The sequence below is a fragment of the Desmodus rotundus genome, chromosome 7, assembly GCF_022682495.2.
Source record: "Desmodus rotundus isolate HL8 chromosome 7, HLdesRot8A.1, whole genome shotgun sequence".
Taxonomy (NCBI): Eukaryota; Metazoa; Chordata; class Mammalia; order Chiroptera; family Phyllostomidae; genus Desmodus; species Desmodus rotundus.
Window position 1 is genome coordinate 82,430,367 of NC_071393.1, and position 20,818 is coordinate 82,451,184.

At 37.0% G+C, this 20,818-nt stretch overlaps 1 protein-coding gene and 1 non-coding gene across 3 annotated transcripts in view; one reads left to right on the forward strand and one right to left on the reverse strand.

Moving 5' to 3' along the window:
• Window positions 1-19,994, forward strand: part of USP8 (ubiquitin specific peptidase 8) — a 47,104-nt gene extending 27,110 nt beyond the window's left edge. For both annotated transcript variants that reach the window (XM_024567512.3, XM_024567513.4), the window contains 12 exons: window positions 1,548-1,692; window positions 2,010-2,233; window positions 6,505-7,086; window positions 9,076-9,162; window positions 10,852-10,929; window positions 11,537-11,799; window positions 14,108-14,320; window positions 14,764-14,974; window positions 16,024-16,260; window positions 17,150-17,292; window positions 18,786-18,918; window positions 19,092-19,994. In XM_024567512.3, coding sequence (XP_024423280.2) covers window positions 1,548-1,692; window positions 2,010-2,233; window positions 6,505-7,086; window positions 9,076-9,162; window positions 10,852-10,929; window positions 11,537-11,799; window positions 14,108-14,320; window positions 14,764-14,974; window positions 16,024-16,260; window positions 17,150-17,292; window positions 18,786-18,918; window positions 19,092-19,277 — 2,502 coding nt within the window. In that variant the 3' untranslated portion in view covers window positions 19,278-19,994. The remainder of the gene's footprint in view (window positions 1-1,547; window positions 1,693-2,009; window positions 2,234-6,504; window positions 7,087-9,075; window positions 9,163-10,851; window positions 10,930-11,536; window positions 11,800-14,107; window positions 14,321-14,763; window positions 14,975-16,023; window positions 16,261-17,149; window positions 17,293-18,785; window positions 18,919-19,091) is intronic.
• On the reverse strand, window positions 16,559-16,688 carry LOC112312086 (small nucleolar RNA SNORA31). The gene has a single exon (XR_002975533.1). It is a non-coding gene; the product is annotated as a small nucleolar RNA SNORA31 (small nucleolar RNA).
• Window positions 19,995-20,818: the final 824 nt, after the last annotated feature.

Sequence of the window (20,818 nt, forward strand, 5' to 3'; positions counted from 1 at the left end):
CCAGAAATACTCCATTTAATTTGTTAAATTATTAAACAATGATGGCACTGAATGCTGGTGGGAATGTGGTAGGAATAAAACTCAGTCTGCTGGTAGGATTGATGGAACATACCTCCCCGGAGGGCAGTCTTAAAAGCCTTGAAACAGTTCATACTTTAAAATAGGGAATCTGGAAATACTCACAAGGAGAGGTTGATATATAAAACTGTCCATGTTTTGACCTACAAAAGGAGCATTTCATAAAGTTCATCCTAAGATATTTGAAAATTTAGTGTATGGTAAAATTAACATAACAAGTCAGTGAGGAAACAATGGATTGAAATGAATGGTGTGGTGACAGCAGGCTAGCCAGTAAGTTAAAAAAAGAGGATCCCTTCCTTATTTCTTAGACCACAATCATCTCCAGATTGGTCAAAGATACACGTAAATGTGTTGAATGAAGCAGAGAACTAGTAGGAAAAAACATCAGTAGGTATTTTTATTATCTTAATCCTAAATCAAGACACCATTAAGGAAGGTCAATATATCTGTGTTAAAAACATCATAAATGAGGTAAAAATCAAGACATTTTGTAACATGTACGACAAAGACCTATCTTCCTAAATACTTAGAGTACACTTACTGTTTACTAAGAAAATAGCAAACTGTATAGAAAAATGGGCAAAGGATGAAAATCATAGAATATAAATGGCTAATAAACATATTAAAGGATGTTCAGCTTTACAAATAAATGCTACTTAAAACAAGTTTGGAAAATTGTAAAGATTTATAATGGGCATTCTCATACACTGCTGGTAAATATATAAATTAGTGCTGTCTTTTTGAAAGGCAATTTGGCAGCATCTACCAAACTTTTAAACCATTGGTTCTACTCCTAGGAAATTATCCTACAGAAAGATAAAGATTCTTTTAAGGTCTTTCAAAGATTAGCAATATGTAAGAGCCCTAAAATGTTCATGTGCCTTGGCTCAATAACTCCACTTCCAGAGATTTTCCCTAATGACGTTAATTGGGTGTGAATGTGTAAGGAAGAATCTTCAGTGTTTATCTCGGCACTGTTTGTAATTAACTGGGGAAAATAACATTAAGTGTTCAGGTGATGGACTTGGTTTTGGTATGTGTGTATTTGTGTGGACGTGTGTGTGAAATAGAATATCGGTGGTCATTACAAATTACAGCTCTTTATTAATAAAAGGCCAATAAGAGAAAAGCAGCAGTATAAAGGTTTCATTGTTTTGTAATTATGAAGTTTAAAAAGTATGCCTCTTCATAGAAAACTAAGAAACTCTGAAATGTTAAAGTGGTTATCTCTGGGTTGTGAGGTTTTGGATGATTTTTGTTGCATATAAACTTACTTCTGATATCATGGATTCCTTGTGTGGTTGTGAAAACCTCATCTATCCATTTGTTTCATTTAATATTGAATTTTTAATTCAGCTCTCATTTTTTTATCATTTAGAAGATGAATCTTGAAGAGAGCACTTTTAAAATTCAGGTTTGTTGTGTTTTTAGCTGCCATATTAAAACACTATTTCCTTGTTTTATAGTGGGAAAGTAAAACCGTCCTGCGCAACGAGCCTTTGGTTTTAGAAGGAGGCTATGAAAACTGGCTCCTTTGTTACCCCCAGTATACAACGAATGCTAAAGTCACTCCACCCTCACGAGGCAAGACTGAAGAGGTGTCTATCTCATGTATGTATGTGAGAATTTTTGTTTACAGTTAATTGCTTCAGTGAAATGAACTTTAAATTTATGTTCTCAGGATGATGTTCTTAGTTGTGTGTGCATTTGTGCTATTAGATAACATTTTGTTTTCAGGCATAAGAAATACATGATGTCCGTATAGCCTGGACGTTAATGTTTAATTCTTTAAGACTGATTATTAAGACTGTTGTTGTCACCTCATTTTGTTTACATTTAACTGTTCACCTATAATATGCATGAGATATTTCAGTACTGTTTATGGGGTTTGCTGTTCTTTCAATTTATTATTCTTTTGGGAATTTTAGTGAATTTTACTTATCCCTCACTGGAAGAATCAGTTCCTTCTAAACCTACTGCACAAATGCCACCTCCTCCTGTAGCAGCAGAGGAAAATACAGAATTGGTAAACAGTCAAGATGAGAGAATGAGACCATTGACTCTGTCAGCTGCCTTGGAAGGGATTGCTACTTCTAAGTCTGATGTTTCACCCATAAGTCAGCCAGTGCCTATTGGAAAGAACTTTCCACAGGTGTGTTCTTGAATTTTTTTAACTTTATTATCTCTTTTCTTGAATATTACATTAAATATATAGCACAGAAGTGAAGTTTTATATATAATCTTTAATATTAGAAGAAATATCAGTGAGAAGAATGTATATGTTTTGGTACCTCTTTTGCTATAAAATATTTTCATTATAATTCAGTTCTGTTGCCACAGCAGTATTAGAATAGATAATGCAAAGGATTTTTAAACCCAGCTGGCAATCCAGTTACTACAAGCAATGGCAATAAAAGATACTATTATTACCACAGTGAATTTGAACATTTTTAAGTTTTGCGAGGGTTTTATTATTATTTAATCCATATTATTTTCCCAAATTGTTTGGTTTACAGATGATAAATATGTGATGTTGGTATTTTGGTTTTGAAATAGTACTTTAGTTCCATTTCCTTAGAATTCGACACATAAATCACAGGCATGTTTTAACAATAATTTAAAAATTTTAACCAAGATGTTACAATAAAAGTTTGCAGCATTTTTCTCTTCATTAGATTATATGTAAGGGAAGGTTAATTAATTCTCCCCTAGCATTTTTCAATAAGATTTTTTAGCATTCACATGTACAAAATCAGCCATAGCATAAGGCAGAATACCATAATTGCTCTAATAGTTATTGGAGCACAGAGCAAGGAGACAAGTTTTGACTGAGGGTATCAAGGAGGTCTTCGTGGAGTTTTTATCTGGGCTTTAAGAGTTTAGTAAGATTGGAAGATGGAAAAGACAGTAGGAAATTGTATGACTAAAGGCTCGGAGCATGCTCTGGGCCCAGTGAGTAGTGGTGATGCGTGCGCATGCACACACTTCTCTGTGGGAGAACGGTGCCTGATAGTGGGCAAGACTGGAAAGGTGGACAGGAGGCGTCGAGAGAGACTTGGATCATATTGGAACTTCATCCTGTAGGCTCAAGGAAACCCTTTAAAGAATTTTAAACTTGAAAGTAACATAGTCATAGCTATGCTTTTAAGATTAAGGAAAAATGGATTTTGGTTTCTATTCAGCTTTCTATAGTTAACCTCGTGTTTGTAGTGGTGCTTCCTACTTCCTTCTCAAGTGTAGAAAACAACAGGGGAGAGTAGGTTTGTTTTAAGTGAAGGGGAAAGAGAAGTAAGGAACAAACAAGTGATATTTTTCTTCACTGACTTCTGCCTGCGGTATTGTTTTTTACTGGGAAAAGATAAATTTATTTTATAAGAACACGATGCAGATTGTTACTGGCAGATATTTTTGTAAGTTCTCATTTTTGTTTAGTAAACTGTCTTCTCAAAAAATTATGCTAGCATTGCTTCTAACAATTTTGTAGGTTTAGTTTGCAGTTAAATTGAGAAGACTTAACTCATTAAATCAGGAATTTAGATAGTTTACTACTCAATTTGTATTTAGGATCTTATCTCTTAGGAATATTTTATTCAGTCTCACAGCAATCTATTTATTACATGTCCAGCACAATCTCTACCCTCCTGGAACTTATATTCTAGGAGAGAAGAAGCTTTTAAACAAATAATTATGGTTATTCCAGCAGAATCCCAGTAAGTTCTATTAAGGAAAAGAATATGGTATTAAGAGGGTACATATTAGGGGACTTGGCTAGTTTTAGGGATCAGGAAAGTCTTTTCTAAGGGAGAGATATTTACACCAAGATTTAATATTGTGGTGGGAATTATCTAGGTGAACAGCTGATGTAAATAAAGGGGCCTGACTTGGGAAGGAGCATAGCATCTTTGAGGAAATTTTTTTTTCTTTGTTCTTCCCTATAACTTTTTTAAAAATTGTTTTATTGTTGTTCAATTACAGTTGTCTGCATTTTCCCCCCACCACTCCCACCCCAGCCAAACCTCCCTCCCTCCCTTGCTTCAACCCTCCCCCTTGGTTTTGTCCATGTGTCCTTCCTTTATAGTAGTTCCTGAAAACTCGTCCCCCCATTGTCCCATCCCCCCTCCCCTCTGGCTATTATTAGATTGTTCTTAATTTCAATGACTCTGATTATATTTGTATGTTTATATTTGTATGAAATATACAAATATATTTGTATGTTTGTATTATTTGTATAATACAAATGTATTTGTATACAAAATGTATACAAATATACAAGTATATTTGTATATTTGCATATCTTATTTGTATATTTGTATATTTATATCTGGTTACGTTTACTTTTTTCTTTTGTTGATTATGTTCCAGTTAAAGGTGAGATCATCCGATATTTGTCCCTCACCACCTGGCTTATTTCACTGAGCATAATGCTCTCTAGACCCATGCTGTCGCAAAGGGTAGGAGTTCCTTCTTTCTTTCTGCTGCATAGTATTCTATTGTGTAAATGTACCACAGTTTTTTGATCCACTCATTTACTGATGGATATTACAAGGCCACTGTAGTCAAAACAGCCTGGTACTGGCATAAGAACAGACACATAGACCAATGGAACAGAACAGAGAGCCCAGAATTAAACCCAAGTCTCTATGGTCAATTAATATTTGACAAAGGGGGAAGGAGTATAAAATGGAGTAAAAATAGCCTCTTCAACAAATGGTGTTGGAAGATCTGGACAGCTACATGCAAAAAAATGAAACTTGATCACCAACTTACACCATACACAAAAGTAAATTCAAGGTGGATGAAAGATTTAAATGTAAGTCGTGACACCATCAAAGTCCTAGAGGAAAACATTGGCAGGAAAATCTCAGACATTCCATGCAGCAACATTCTCTCAGACACGTCCCCTAAAGCAAGGGACATAAAGGAAAGAATAAACAAATGTGACCTCATCAAATTAAAAAGTTTCTGCATGGCTAAAGAAAACAGCATTAAAATGAAAAGAGAACCAACTATATGGGAAAACATATTTGCCAATGATACCTCAGACAAGAGTTTCATCTCCAAAATATATAAAGAACTCACACAACTCCACTCCAGGAAGACAAACAACCCAACTAAAAAATGGGCAAAAGACTTGAACAGACACCTCTCCAAGGAAGACATACAGAGGGCCCAGAGACATATGAAAAGATGCTCAGTATCACTAGCCATGAGAGAGGAATTTTTTTTTTTAAGGGAAGTATGGATAGACCTGGAGAACCTTATGCTAAGTGAAACAAGCCAGTCAGAGAAAGACAAATACCATATGATCTCACTTATATGTGGAATATAATGAACAAAATGAACTTAACAAAATAGAAACAGACCCATATAGAGAGAGAACAGATTGACAGTTGTCAGAAGGAAGGGGGTTTGAGGAGGCGGTGTGGAAAAGGTGAAGGGAATAAGGAAAGAAAAAAACACCTCATAGACAATAGTATGGGCATTACCAGAGGGAAAGGAGGATACGGGGAGGTAGAAGAGGGTAAAGGCAGGATAAAGGGGGGATAAATGGTGAGGGAAGGAGGCTTGGCTTGGGGTGGTGAACATGCAATACAATATACACATGATGTATTATAGAATTGTATGCCTGAAACCTATATAATTTTATTAACCATTATCACCCAATAAATTCAATAAAAAATTTAAAAAATAGGAAAGTATGGCAGGTGTATATAGAATGATGTGAGATAAGATTGGAGAGATGGGCAGAGGTGAGACCACCAGGGTAAGGATTTTAGATGTAATCTGAGTGCGGTGAGTTGCTAAAGTAGGGTTTTAAATAGGTGAGGAACATAGTCACATTTGTGTTTTAAAATGATTTCTCTGGCCACAGTGTAGACAAATAGAAGGGAGCAAGAGAAGCTATGTAGAGAGAATGTTGACATGGACTTGGTTGTGGTAATGGAGATGGAGGCGCAAAATAGGACAAAAATCGTCAGACTGCATGAGGGCAGGGGAGAGCATGAAGCTCCATTGTCTAGTTTGAGCTGTTTGGTTAGTGGTTCTGTCCATGAGATAGCCATGTTTGCAGAGGGAGATTGTGGATTTCAATTTGAGTTTATTAGGTTTGTGGTATGTATGAGACACCACATGGAGTCACTGAGAAGGCGATTGAATATGTGGACATGGAACTTAAGGTCACCTATGCCCAGGTGAGGCTTTGTGTTTTATCATGAACTCTTCCACAGCCAGACCCCCCAGAGTGTGGCGTCGGGGGGAAATAAGTGCCAGAGCCTTATGAGAAATCCTGACATCGGGTAATTTGGAAATAGGTATTTCGGCAGATTTCTCCACAAAGTGATGGTTCTTTTATCACGACTTGATTTCAAGAACTGGGTTCCTGGATTTTGACGAGTATGTTTCATTATGTTTTTGTTGTTATAGATTGATCGTACTAAAAAACCGGCAGTCAAGTTGCCTGAAGATCATAGAATAAAATCTGAAAGTACGGATCATGAGCAGCAGTCTCCTCAGAATGGAAAAATTCCTGATCGTTCCACAAAGCCCCTACTTCCCCCTCCCACTGCCATGTTAACAGATGAAGAAAAAGCTCGTATTCATGCAGAAACTGCTCTTTTATTGGAGAAAAACAAACAAGAAAAAGAACTTCGAGAAAAACAGCAAGAGGAACAGAAAGAGAAACTGAGGAGAGAAGAACAGGAACAAAAAGCCAGAAAGAAACAGGAAGCTGAAGAAAATGAAATCACAGAGAAGCAACAAAAGGCAAAAGAAGAAATGGAAAAGAAAGACAGTGACCAGACCAGTAAAGAAGATAAAGAAACCTCAGCAAAGAGGGGCAGAGAAATAACAGGCGTAAAGAGACAGTGTAAAAGCGAACATGAAACCACCGATGCCAAGAAATCTGTGGATGATAAGGGGAAAGGGTGTCCAACCCCTGAAGTACAAAAAAAGTCAGTGGGTGATGTGCCCCCTGCCCCCGTGGCAGGAGATTCAAGTGCAGGCAAGGTAAGCGGAAACAAACAGTGTACATTGCCGACTAAGTGAAATAAAGTGTACGTAAAAAGATGAAACCAGTCGCATTCCATACACGGGGCAGGCATTTTCGTTTTCTAGAGGGTTATAGATTTAGACTAATTCATCTATATTCTGCTCACCAACTCTCCTTTGATGGGTTAGTAATGGCATTGCTCTTTGTGTCTGTGAAATGCAACATATTTTTAATAATTGGAATGAATAGCTACATTCTTTTTATTTTTGATGTATAATCATCAAAAGACTACAGTGAAATGTTATCTTTCTTTCAGTGTGGAGGAATTAGGTGCCCAATATATATATGATAGTGTTTGTATCTGCTTAGAATATGTCCAAAATCAGTGACAGATATGTCCTTTTGTTTGTTGGTTCGTGTAATCAAAAATATTGGCAATAACCCAATTAATGTTGCTTTTCTCTGTCCTGGGCTATCCGCCAAAATTGATTTCTGTAACTACTTTTTGTCAGTTTTTTCCTCTATTATGCAGTTAACAATGCCTTTCCCTTTTGAACCCCGAATAAGTCTCTATAATAGCAAGAATAGCTATAGCCCTATTTATGTACATGTAAATGGAAATACATTGTAGGTAGTGTGAAAATTACTTTTGATGGAAGGTGGAACACCGTATTTGCAGGTTATTTATTTCTGTACTTCTCAAGCAGCACTTCAAGCATACACCAATTATCACAATTTTTATTAATGCTTCATGTATCCAGGGAACACTTATCAGATAACCTTAGCTATCAAAAATCTAGTTACCATACAGACACCTTTCTAAACACACAAAGTTTGAGAAATGAAGCCCACGTACTAATACTTTATTTACAGGAGAATCAGAACTTATGTGCTCTTACAATTTAAATATTACTCGTTTATCTACTATATGCCAGTATTTTCCTTATATTATCTTACTTATTCCTCCTAATGACAACTCCATGAAGTATTCATTTAAAAATGAAATTGAAGCTTAGAGGTTAAATAATTTGCCTTAGATCGCAAATGCCAAGTCAGCTTCCTTTCCATCTTGCTGTACTGAGAGGAGGGCGGTCATGAAGGCTTAAAGCCTTTATATTTCTGAGGTCAGTCAGTAGTATAGGTGCCAGATATTCCTGCAGGTCTAAATAACCCTGAGATTATCACATAGAATATTTGATTTGCCTTGTAACACATTGAAAAAGTTAGGATCGCGTTCACTCTACGCTCCTTTTAAAAGTGAGCAAAATATGTAATTTATTCTGGAATATATTTTATTAAAATTAATCACATTTTTAAACTTTTTACTTTACTGTAGTTATGTTTTAAATGTACTATAAAATTGAAGTGAATTTTTTAAAGAAACTGGTAAGTTCCAAAAGAATATAAAACAGGATTTTGCACTTTTGAATATTACTCTATAAAATTCTGTAATCTCAGAGGAAAAAAAAAAAACAGAGAGAGAACTGTACTTGAACAACAATAAAATCAGAGGGGAAAAAAATTCTGTAATTTCTTTATTCTCTTTAATACATTATTTTTTTGATACATGACCACTTTCAAGATAACCAAAGTCATGTGAGACTTAAACAAAAGCATGGTGTTCAGAAGTGGCGGCGGTGAGTTACACTGACCACCAGCGTCTTGTACTTCGCCGCAGATTATAAATCAGAGCTTCACGGCCCACTGTGACCTGCATCATATTTTTTATCCTACTGATTTATCAAAGCTTTTTTAGTTCTTTAGGCTTAGTATTAGGAAATTCCACATGGGCTCTACCACCTTTAATTTAAAAGAATCTACTTTGATAGTAAAATTGCAGTTTTCAGAGGCCTCACTTTTTTCTCCTTTTACATTTTCAGTCTGATGGATTTGCTTATATCAGCTAGTGATAGGTAGTGATTTGCTGTCAGCTAGTGACAGGTAGGTGTGTATTAGGGGAAAATTAAATGTTTTTCCCACCTTCTGAAATCTTAATAATTTTACAGCCTGTTAAGATTAAAGGACAGCCAGAAAGTGGAATTCTAAAGACTGGAACTACTAGAGAGAATACAGATGAGACTGAAAGAAATAAAGTAAGTAGTTCCTTGGGTGGGAGAAAAACATGGAGTATAACCATGTGGTTATCGTTACTGTATCATTCATTCTGCATCTTAAGATCTACTCTCTGAGGGAATCTTTGCGATGTTTGGTAACTGATTTGTGTTTGTTTTTACATGATTATATGCTTCTTATTTAAAGTACAACAGTATATTCTATTCATTTTATGAAATTAAAAAATACTTAGGCTTTATTATATGATCTAGCAGTTCTACTTCTGGATATATACCCAAAGGAATTGAAAGCAGGACCTCAAAGGGCTATTTATACATTCATTTTTATAGCAGTATTATTCACAGCAGTGACAATATGGAAGCAACGTATATATCCATCAACAGATGAATGCATAGATAAATGTGGTATCTGCAAACAATGGAGTATTGCTCAGCCTTAAAAAGGAAGGAAATTCTGACACATAGTACAACATGGATCAACCTCGAGGACGTTATGCTAAGTGAAATAAGCCGGTCACTAAAGGATGAAAACTGTATGATTCCATTTACATAGTGTACCTAGAGCTGTCAAATTCATGGAGACAGGAAATAGAGTGGTGATTGACAGGGGTCCAGGGATGGAGGGAATGGGCACAGAATTTCCGTTTGGCAAGATGAGAGTTCTGGACACTGGTTGAACAAGTGTGAGTAGACTTATGCCACGTAACTGTACTCCTAAAAATGGGTAAGATGGTAAATTTTATGTATATTTTTATCACAATTTTTGAAATATTTAGGCCTTTTATGAAACATCTCTGCCTTTGTTTTTAAGAGCTTTATGTAAGTATAATATGCATACCATAAAGCTCACCCAGTTTAGAGTACAGTTCAGTGATTTCAGTTCAGAGTTGTGAAACAGCTATTCACTCAATCCAATTATAGAACATTTCCATCACACCGAAAACATCCCTGTGCCAGTTGTAGTCACTCCCTCTTCCTACCCTCAGGCCCCAGCAACCATCTGCTCTCCATGGATTTATCTCCTGGGCATTTTGTGTAAATGGAATCATTTAATATTTTACATGTATAATTTATCTACATAGGTGTGCATGTGTAAAGTCTTTTGTATCTTTCATCTAGCATAATTTGGGGGGATTCATGTGTGTTGTAGCACATATACCCATAGTTTATTCCTTTGTATCGCTACGTGGTGCTCCCTTGTGTGGGTATACCACATTGTATTCATCAGTTCATAGACATTTGGGTTGCTTCTGCTTTGGGCTGTTAGGGATAGTGCTCTTGTGAACACTTGCCTACAAGTTTTTGTGTTGAAATATGTTTTCATTCCTTTGGGGTTGACAACTAGTAGAATTGTCTTTGGGTTTTTTTTGTCTTTTTAGGAAACTTTTAAAGACCACTGTCATTATAGGCTTGTGCACCCACAACTCTTCTTCCCTTTCCTATGATATTTGGACATATAAACATATAAACATATAAATTATAAACATATAATTATAAATTATATATATTATAAATTTTATAATTATATAAATTATAATTATAAACATATAAACATAAAAACATATAAATTCTTCATGTTCAAGCTTGTTTTAAAAATATTAAGGAGAGCCAGCACAGGCTTTTGGTTCTCTGGTACAAGTGGCTTAAGTTTGTATATGACAAAATTTAATTGAAAAATCAGATTTTTTTCTCTTATTTTAAATAAACTAGGCTCGAGAGCCTCTGACAAGAGCACGAAGTGAAGAAATGGGGAGGATCGTACCAGGACTGCCTTTAGGCTGGGTCAAGGTAAAACTCAAAATTAGCACAGAAGTAAACAACATGATAATTGTGTTACTTAAAAAAAGAAGGTTTTTTTGTTTCTGGTTTTTGTATTCTACATCTTCTCTAATACAGTCAGTTCTGCTTCTTCATTGTAGAGGACATAGCTCATTTCCCTAATTACAGCAAGTTAGATTTCTGAATATCCAATCTGGGATGCTAGCTGTAATATATAAGCATTCCTGGCATTTGCCATTGAGAAACAATGTATTACCGTATTTTTTGAACTATAAGACGCACCCCCCCCCCCAATTTGGGAGGGAAATGGGGGTGTGTCTTATAGTCTGAATGTACTGTACCTGGCTTGTGGGGGGGGGGGGGGGGGCTGTTCCTATTTCCCTCTAAAACTTAGGTGTGTCTTATGGTCCTGTGCATCTTATAGTCTGAAAAATGCGGTACTTTAAAGCCTTAAATTCTTTGGAAGTTTAATTACAGAATTGATTATCACCGTTTAATTCAAATCATGTTAATCCAAAAGCTACTTTAGCAGTGGAATATTTTTGAGTGAGTTTTTTGTTCATGTAATGGTCATTGTTTTTTTGACCTGTTTTTGTTTTTTGTTTTTCCAACCAAGTTTCTTGACCCGATCACTGGAACCTTTCGTTATTATCATTCACCCTCCAACACTGTTCATATGTATCCACCGGAAATGGCTCCTTCACCTGCACCTCCTTCCACCCCTCCAACTCATAAAGCCAAGCCACAGATTGCAGCTGAGCGGGACAGGGAACCTTCCAAACTGAAACGCTCCTACTCCTCCCCAGATATAACCCAGGCCATACAAGAGGAAGAGAAGAGGAAGCCAACCATAACTCCAGCAGTTAATCGGGAAAACAAGTAAGTTTATCCTAATTCCTAAAACTAGAATAGTCTGCTGCTGTATTTGAAAGTTACTCTAAACATACCAGCTTATTTATGTCAGGGAGTCAGAAATTTCTGTGGATGGCTACACCAGCCATTGTTATTTACCATAGAGGAAAAAAGAAATCACTGGATTAAAATTTCCTGGTTTTTCTCCCAAGTGTTAACTTAAATATGTCAGCGAAGACTATCATAAGTATTAATGTAGATGTAAAGGTACATACGTTATTATATTTTAAGACACCGTGCCATAGACTACCTCGAAGTTTTCACAAACTTCCTAAATCTCCCTTTGAGGACCATAATTTATAGGCTTGTTGAATTTGCCTTAGTGCCACTCTCAAATTCTAAACTTTTTTTTGAGTTAGCCAGTAATAGGGGAGCAAACTTACATAGTATTAAAATAACAAGCATTGTACTGTGTATCAGCTCCTAATCCTCATTCAGCTCCCTTTTCCTTCATTGCGTTTCTGCTGTTCTCTTCACACGCAGTGATGAGTAGGTTCGTGTAAGTTTCCCAAAACAGTATCTCATTTAAATGTGTTCCTGGCTTTTCCCTTTTTTGAATTCTCAGATGGCTCTGGCTCATGACTGATAGGGTTGTGAGATGAAAATTTTTAAGTCCACTTACCACTTCTAAACTTTACTTTTGGGGGGAGGGGAATAGTTGGAAGTGTCAATACAGCGGTACCTCAGTACTTGTCATTCGTTCATTCTGGAACTCGTGATGAGTGCGCTAACCGACAAGTACAGAACAATGAAGCATTTTCTCTTGTGGGGCGGCATTGTGACCCATACAAGTTCTAGCAAGTAAAACAAGTCCCGAGCAAGTGCCAAATGCTGAAGCATTTTTTTCTGGTCAAAATGTGACAAGTACAGGCAGGGTGTGACGAGTTCTGAAGCCAACAAGTGAGTGCCGAGGATGACTGTAAATGGCAATGGCTTTGTTTGCCTGTTTATAATATACATCCTCTGGATTGCTAAGGGATTTCAGCTAGGCAATCTCTTCGGCCCCTGTAGTAATACTTCCCAAAAATGTAGTTGATACATATTTGTTCTGAGAATTTACCCTGCCAATTAGGGAGTTATGTGGAGATTTATTTTCTTTAATCTGTAAATCTAGTTACAGATTTTAGGGCTTGTTACTAAAACTGGTGAGATTTAATTCCTTCTTGTATCATCATTCTTAATAAAATTTGTTAATTTGACAGTTATAAAAACTACCACATACGCAGTTTATGTATTTTTATATATATTGAACAGAGAATGAGTGCAAACACCTGAACACAAGTGAAAAAAAAAGCTGACCGAAATACAGTTCAGCCCTGACTGGTGTGGCTCAGTCGGTTGAGCATCAGCCCACAGAGCAAATTCCCAGTCAGGGCCCATTTCTGGGTTGTGGGTTCGGTCCCTGGTTGAGGTGCATGTGAGAGGCAGCCAGTCTATGTTTCTCTCTCACATCGATGTTTCTGCCCCTCTCTTTCTCCCTCCCTTCTCCTCTGTAAAAATAAATAAAATATTTTTAAAAAGGAAATGTTCTATGTCTGTGATGATAGAAATGTTTGTATCTGTGCTGTCCAGTATGGCAGTGCTCACTTTGGGTTGTGACTAGTGTAAGTGAGGAGCTGGATTTTTTTTTTTAATTTTAAATTTAAAGAACCACCTGTGGCTAGTGGCTACCATATTTGTCAGCAGAGCTCTTGACTTCAGGGAATAGTATCCAAATAACCTCCTCCCTTCTCTGATCTGCTCCACAGTAATTAATAGAGGGGTGGGCAAAAGTGGGTTTACATTTGTGAGTACGCAAACACAAGAGTTTTTATTCCTGTGTTATTATTTATTTATGTACTGTTTTCCATATGAACTGTAAACCCACCCTTGTGTGTGTGTGTATAAAAGTAATCCCTTTTTTGGCATTCTATTGAGTTCAACGTTTGGTAATACTAAAATTCCCAGGATCATTTAAAAGAGTTTGAAAGAGCCTTCTCTACTTGAAGACTCTATCTGCTCATGAGAAGGCAGAGAATCTATCTCGCACTGTCTGTAAGAACCATGGACCCACATAAGAGGTTAAAGGTATTTGTTTCATGGGAAGGTCACAGATATGTCACATAGATATTAAATGTTCAGTAAGACCTAGTACCTTATGAGTCAACTTACTAGCACTTCACAAGATTACTATGTACTACGGTACACATGCTGGACTTTGCTGCCATTTGTAATTTGAACCTTGTTTTTACTTGCTGTGAGTTCTAAGACATCTTGCACACTTTTTCTTTCTCAGGCCCACATGCTACCCTAAAGCTGAGATTACAAGGCTTTCTGCTTCTCAGATTCGAAACCTCAATCCTGTGTTTGGAGGATCTGGACCAGCTCTCACCGGACTTCGTAATTTAGGAAATACTTGTTACATGAACTCAATACTGCAGTGCCTATGTAATGCTCCACATTTGGCTGATTATTTCAACCGAAACTGTTACCAGGATGATATTAACAGGTAAAGAAATTTCTTACTTTTTGCAATATAATGTTAAAAGGGTGATGTAACTACCCAGAGAAGTCAAATTAGGAAAGGTGAAAGTGCTTTTACTACGCGAAAAATGTAGTGTAACTCTACATTTTTCTTAAGATGTAGAGAAAAGCCTCTGGTTGGTAAAGGACAGACAGGAAAGGAGCAGGGCAAGAAGCAAGAACCTTACTGCCACAAACTGGAGCCTGTTGATGACGAAGAGAGAGTGCGTGCAGGGTTGGCATGGAAGAGAAGCGAGGTGGAGGGGTGTGGTCAAGCAGGGCTCGGTTGAGTACTGGGCAGCAAACATATGAATGAGCATTGTAGTGGAGGGTTGTCGTATGCCCACAGTTTAATGTTGACATCAAGAACCCGCTGTCCTTGCCTTTTTACAATTTCCTGTATTGCTTTTTGTACCTTTATTTGCCAAGGTCAAATTTGTTGGGGCATAAAGGTGAAGTGGCGGAAGAATTTGGCATAATCATGAAAGCACTGTGGACAGGACAGTACAGGTATATCAGTCCGAAAGACTTTAAAACCACCATTGGGAAGATCAATGACCAGTTTGCAGGGTACAGCCAGCAAGATTCACAAGAGCTGCTTCTGTTCCTAATGGATGGTCTCCACGAAGATCTGAATAAAGTAAGAAATTTGATTTTCCTAAATTGTACAGGCTCTTTAGCATTGCTCAGCACTATAATCATTTTTTTAATATTGGTATATTTATTAATTTTTAAAAATCGATCATATGTGCCCTGACTGGGGATCGAACCTGCACTGTGGGCATATCAGGACAACACTCCAGCCAACCGAGATACCCGGCCAAGGCTGTGATCATTTCTACAGTAATTTAAAATTATAGTTGGTGGTTGTTCATGTCTCTAGTGGCTTTGTACTAAGGTGTGGAGCTATAAAACACGTATCTGATCGGTCTCGTATTTGAAAAGAAGCATGTGCAATTTGTATTTACTCACTAAAGGGTTACCAGGTATTACTGTATTTTTTCAGTGTTAAAGCAGTTGTTGGAGAGACTGTGTGTGTGACCTACGTGTATGTGAAAGGAAACAGGATTTTATAAAAGATTAGCTATAGACAGCCTGAACGCCCTCTTACATTTATATATTATATATTATTGCATATTATGTATGTATGTATTATTACATTACTATATTTTTTCCTAAAATAAGAATTACTCCATGTAACCACATTGAGGCATGTATCTCTACATAAATGACCAATCTGTTTAAATACTATGGAGTCTTTTTAGCACCAGGCTGTCCCTCTCCTTCATACCTTTGAGGTTGCCCACTGAACATATACACACACACACACATGCATGCATGTATGTATACATGAATATGTATTTAGTGTGTATGTCCATCCCTGAGACTAGGACAACAGAGTCACATCTGTCTAGTTGTAACTGCATGTGGCATGTCTTCTCTTTTTAAATAAAAATTTATTAAGCAATTCCCCTAGGTCGCACTGTTTTGATAAAGTGGGTTTTTGGTTTCTCAGGAGGCTTTTTTGGCTAGAATCTTGTAGTACTAAATGAGATTAGAACACCTTTATGAAAGAATCTGAAGTGTTTCTGAATCTGCAAAGTGTTTGTATTTAGTATATTTTTCAATTTTATATTTAAATTCTGACTTTGAGATATTAATACAGAGTTTTAAAAATCTTACTTCCAGGCTGATAATCGGAAGAGACATAAAGAAGAAAATAATGATCATCTTGATGACTTTAAAGCGGCAGAATACGCCTGGCAGAAACACAAGCAGCTCAATGAGTCTATTATTGTTGCACTTTTTCAGGGTCAATTCAAATCCACAGTACAGTGCCTCACCTGTCACAAAAGGTCTAGGACATTTGAGGCCTTCATGTACTTGTCTCTACCACTAGCATCCACAAGTAAATGTACACTACAGGTACGTCTGTAACCGAGAGAAAATGGTGTGTGGAATAAAAATGCTCGTTATGTACAGCTAGAGGTACGCTTTGTCCAGCAATTCATTTCTGCTGTTTACCTCTATAAACATTGTATAGGTAAAAATCACACACAAATTGTTTTAATTAGACCTGTGTACACTAGAAAAAAAATTCCCCAAAATAAGGATTTTTTTTTTTAAGATACAAAAGTTTCTTATTAAATATGCTTTCAGAGTTGCTAAATAGTAGGTTTTTTAAAAGTTTGTATTCTGAAGAAGTTTTCTTTTTCGTTTCCACAGATGTAGTCCGCTATTCAATCTGGGCTGCCACAGAGACAGACAGAAAGCTCAGGGATTTTTTTCTTTCGCATCCTAGTGCAGACCAAAAGAACAACATTAGATTGTTCAAGGTCTGTCAGTGGATGCAGGGAAGAAGTTTTTTAAGTTAACTTGGAAATTACATGTTGACTTTAGTTTAGGTATGCTTATAATAAGAATTTGCTTTACATGGGGACATCAAATAAATACTTCGTTTTCCACACCACAGCAGTGCGGTTTAGGTCGCTTGTTGAGCCCTTTCGTGCTGACTTCCTTGAGGGTGTCATTTCTTCCACCAGGACTTCTGGGCCCCCAGGTAGAGGTGTGTGCCCTCAGGAGACACGGCACTTCTTCCCGTCACCACAGGCGCACTCGCCACGCTCCAGTGTCATTTTAGGCTTGCTCTGCGTTCCTCACCGCATCACAGACTTTGTGAGGGCGAGAACAGTTTTGTTCTGGTCACTGTTGTGTTCCTCACGCCAGGCAGAGTAACTTATATGAAGAGATGCCTAATGACACTGTGTTGAAGAAATGAATTAATGAGTATCTGCTACTTCTTTTTGCCTTCCAGGATTGCCTTAGGTTATTTTCCAAAGAAGAAAAGCTCACAGATAATAACAGGTTTTACTGCAGTCACTGCAGAGCCCGAAGGGATTCCCTGAAAAAGATAGAAATCTGGAAGTTGCCGCCTGTGCTTTTGGTGCATCTGAAACGGTAAAGGGCAAAAATTTTTCTGCTTGTTTAGTACAGTTTAGATGAAGGGACTCTAAATCCTTTATTCCAGGTCACGATGTGGCACTGCCTTCTAAGGATGCATAATCAAGGAAGATTTACTGGTTAGGATATCTCCAGGGAAATAAGGCAGAAATAATGAGACTCCAGTTCAGCTCAGTGTTTGCAGCAACAGAGCAAAATGACAGCACCAGTCTTTCATGTAATTCTGTCTTTAAAAAGTCAATGAAACTAAGTTATTCCTCCATTTCCAATATAACAATTGTAAATCATTACACAACATCAAGAAAATATATTAAAATGTTATATAGTATAACTCTACCATGTTAGCAGATAATTTTTTCAAACACTGAACTAAACATAAGAAAGATTTAATCCTGTGTTGAAAATGAAATATGATTGTTTAAAGTGTTATAAGTAAAATTTGAAGGAGGACATTGTTGGATGCAGGCGCAGTTTTGTGCAGACTCTTCCAGCCGGTGAAGAACATCTGGTGTGTTGTGGCAGAAGGAATAAAGGGTAGAGCTGTAAAATGTGTGGTGGGTGTTTTGCTTTGATTCTTTTGTCTTTATATAATCCATCTGTGGAGTGGAAACCGAGTCATTTTTTAAAAAAACTTTAAAAAAAAATTCCATCTTTTTATTGCGAGCTATAATTTTTGTTTCCTCTTGTATTACTGGAGATTCTTAGGAAGTTATGTTAATTTTAACATTGAGTAGTTCAAATTGCTCTTGTGTAAATTTTCTAACAGAATTTGTTATATCAGTTGTCCTTTTCTTCTTGAGGACTGTGGAGGTATAGGTAAACACTACAGAAACGATTACACATTTGTTCTGTAAAAATTTTTAATGCTGCATGTTACTCTTGAGAGTATCTGAAAATATAAAAGGTTCAGAATTCACATTTTTAAAAATAATTCTGAAATAACCATATAACACCAACCAAAACACCAGTATTTTGAGGAGCAGAGTGTGCCAGGGTAATGGGATGACACTGTTTCAGGCGCTCGTCTCCGTGCTTGCGTTTTCAAGCTCTCGTTTCCCCAAAAGTACAAGCTTAAATCTAAGCAGCGCTCCTCAGTCTTTCTTTCCCCTGTACTTTTGTGGTGATTGGCATTATAAATGTTGGTTTTCAGAACTTTTTACTTTTATAGAGGATGCATCTAACAAATGTAGCTAGTCTGGGGATTAAAGGACCAAGGTGCGGTGCTCTCTCTGCCACTCCGGCTGTTTGGCTTTGGCAAGCCATCTGTACGCACGCACCTCAGTTTTGTCACTCGTACAATGGAAATGAAGCCGAATGTTTTTAAGAGGTCTCTCCACTATTAAAATTCTGAGTGTGCGACTGAAATGGATTTCATGGTCCTGGCTAAACGTCTAGAGTGTTAATAAATGAGTTAGGGTTCATTGTATTACATTGTAGGGTTCTGACGTCTTTGATCTGTCGTGTAATTGCTGTAATGCTTGGCTTCGCAGCTTTTCCTACGATGGTAGGTGGAAACAAAAACTGCAGACATCGGTGGACTTTCCGTTAGAAAATCTTGACTTGTCTCAGTATGTTATTGGCCCAAAGAATAATTTGAAGAAATACAACTTGTTTTCTGTTTCAGTAAGTATGTCATTAAACTGAATACTTTTTCTTTCAAAGCAATCTAAAAACAGTAAGTTTCAAATGGGTCCTTACCTCATAGGAAAGAGAGTAAGAACAACATAAAGCTTTGAAATTACTTATGACATATTTTAAATTCAGTTTGAATTGATTTTCTCTCTTGTTTGGTGCAGAACCACTACGGTGGGCTGGATGGAGGCCACTACACTGCCTACTGTAAAAATGCAGCAAGACAGCGGTGGTTTAAATTTGATGATCACGAAGTTTCTGATATCTCCGTTTCTTCTGTGAAATCTTCAGCAGCTTATATCCTCTTTTATACTTCTTTGGGACCACGAGCAACTGATGTAGCCACGTAAGAAGAAGTAGGTTATGAGCTAGTTATCTTTTAAAAGGCTGAGAGCTACACAACTCTGGAAATGCTTACAAAGATACTGGATAGCTGTAGCTGGCCATTTAGAGGAATTCTAAGACAGTGAGAGCTATGTTACTATCACCATATATTCCAGGTCAGTGCTGTTACCAAAACACTGACTGATAACATTTATCAAGTATTGCAGTAAACACTTCTTAGAGGTACCACTTATTTCAAAACAGCGTTTTGAGTTTGCTCCAAAGTTGAAATAATTAACTAGCTGAGCATTATTATTCTACTCATCTAAAAACCATGTATCCTTTCTTTTCATTCTCACTGTTATGGCCTTTTCACCTTTCTGATTCTCAGCTTGATCTATGAAACCCTAGAGTGATAGAAAGCAGATAGGAATGTATGTGTATATATTTATTGCACACTTGCACCTCGGATCGATTCGCATAGCATAATATGTGGTCCTTTTGTGAAACCTAGAACTCAAAGGATTCCTTTTATTTTTTTCTTTAGGCCTATTCTGAGTAACTGCAGTGCTTTCTTAGGGAAATGACAGGGCAAAGCTATTTTTCTTTCGGCTTCGGGCTGTATTTGTGCACTGAATCTTTATTCTAAAAAAATAAATGGAAACTTTTCTTTAATTTTTTAAAATGAGAATTTTCATTTACACCTACATTAAAATCCTAATGAGAAAAATAATTTAAAATACCATACGTGTTCTGTCTTTAATTTGAATTCTCAAATATAGGACAGTAGAACCATAGGTTTTGTGCGCACACACACAATTTATTCTAATACTGTGACTTAAAATTCAGTTCACTCACCCTGTTAGCATCAGGACTCCATCCCCCTTTTCCTTCAGCTTGCCCCAGGCTGCATATAGCACTTCGGGTTCTCGGAGTCGGGAGTCAGGGTAAGATACAACACTGAGATTCATCTGTCGAGGGTAGTAGAACCCTTATGGTGAAGGTAAAAAGAACTAGGAGTCAGGTGTGACTGAAGAAGGAATTGCATTATGAACCACATCTTCACAAAGTGGTGTATTAAAAGAAATAGAGGAGCTTAGGGTTTATCATTTACCCCAGAGACTCACTCGCTACACATGAACTCAATTAAAACACTCCATATAAAAAGATTCTAAGGCTGCTTCGGAAAGATGTCACCATTGGTGGGCTCCCAAGCAGAAGATGAAAGGATGAGTTTTGAATGCGGAAGTTGACAGCTGTTCAAGTTCAGCACTTAGTCTAAGAGACATAGTTTCTTGGCTAAATTATCTGATTAGATAGTTTTCAGTCACATTCTTAAGCTCACAGAGCCACTTGGACAAAAGTTATTTTCCATTAGGTATCTTTGGAAAATAATCTGTTGAATATATGTATGCACATATATATATAATTATGGGATACTTAGATTAAAATCTACCCTAATAAACATCGAATCTTGAAGCCTGAATTTACTATGTAATCTGCAGTGCTGTTCTAAGCCCTCGGCCGTTAGCACTGCATTATGTCCATGCTGTCCTTCTCAGTGTGC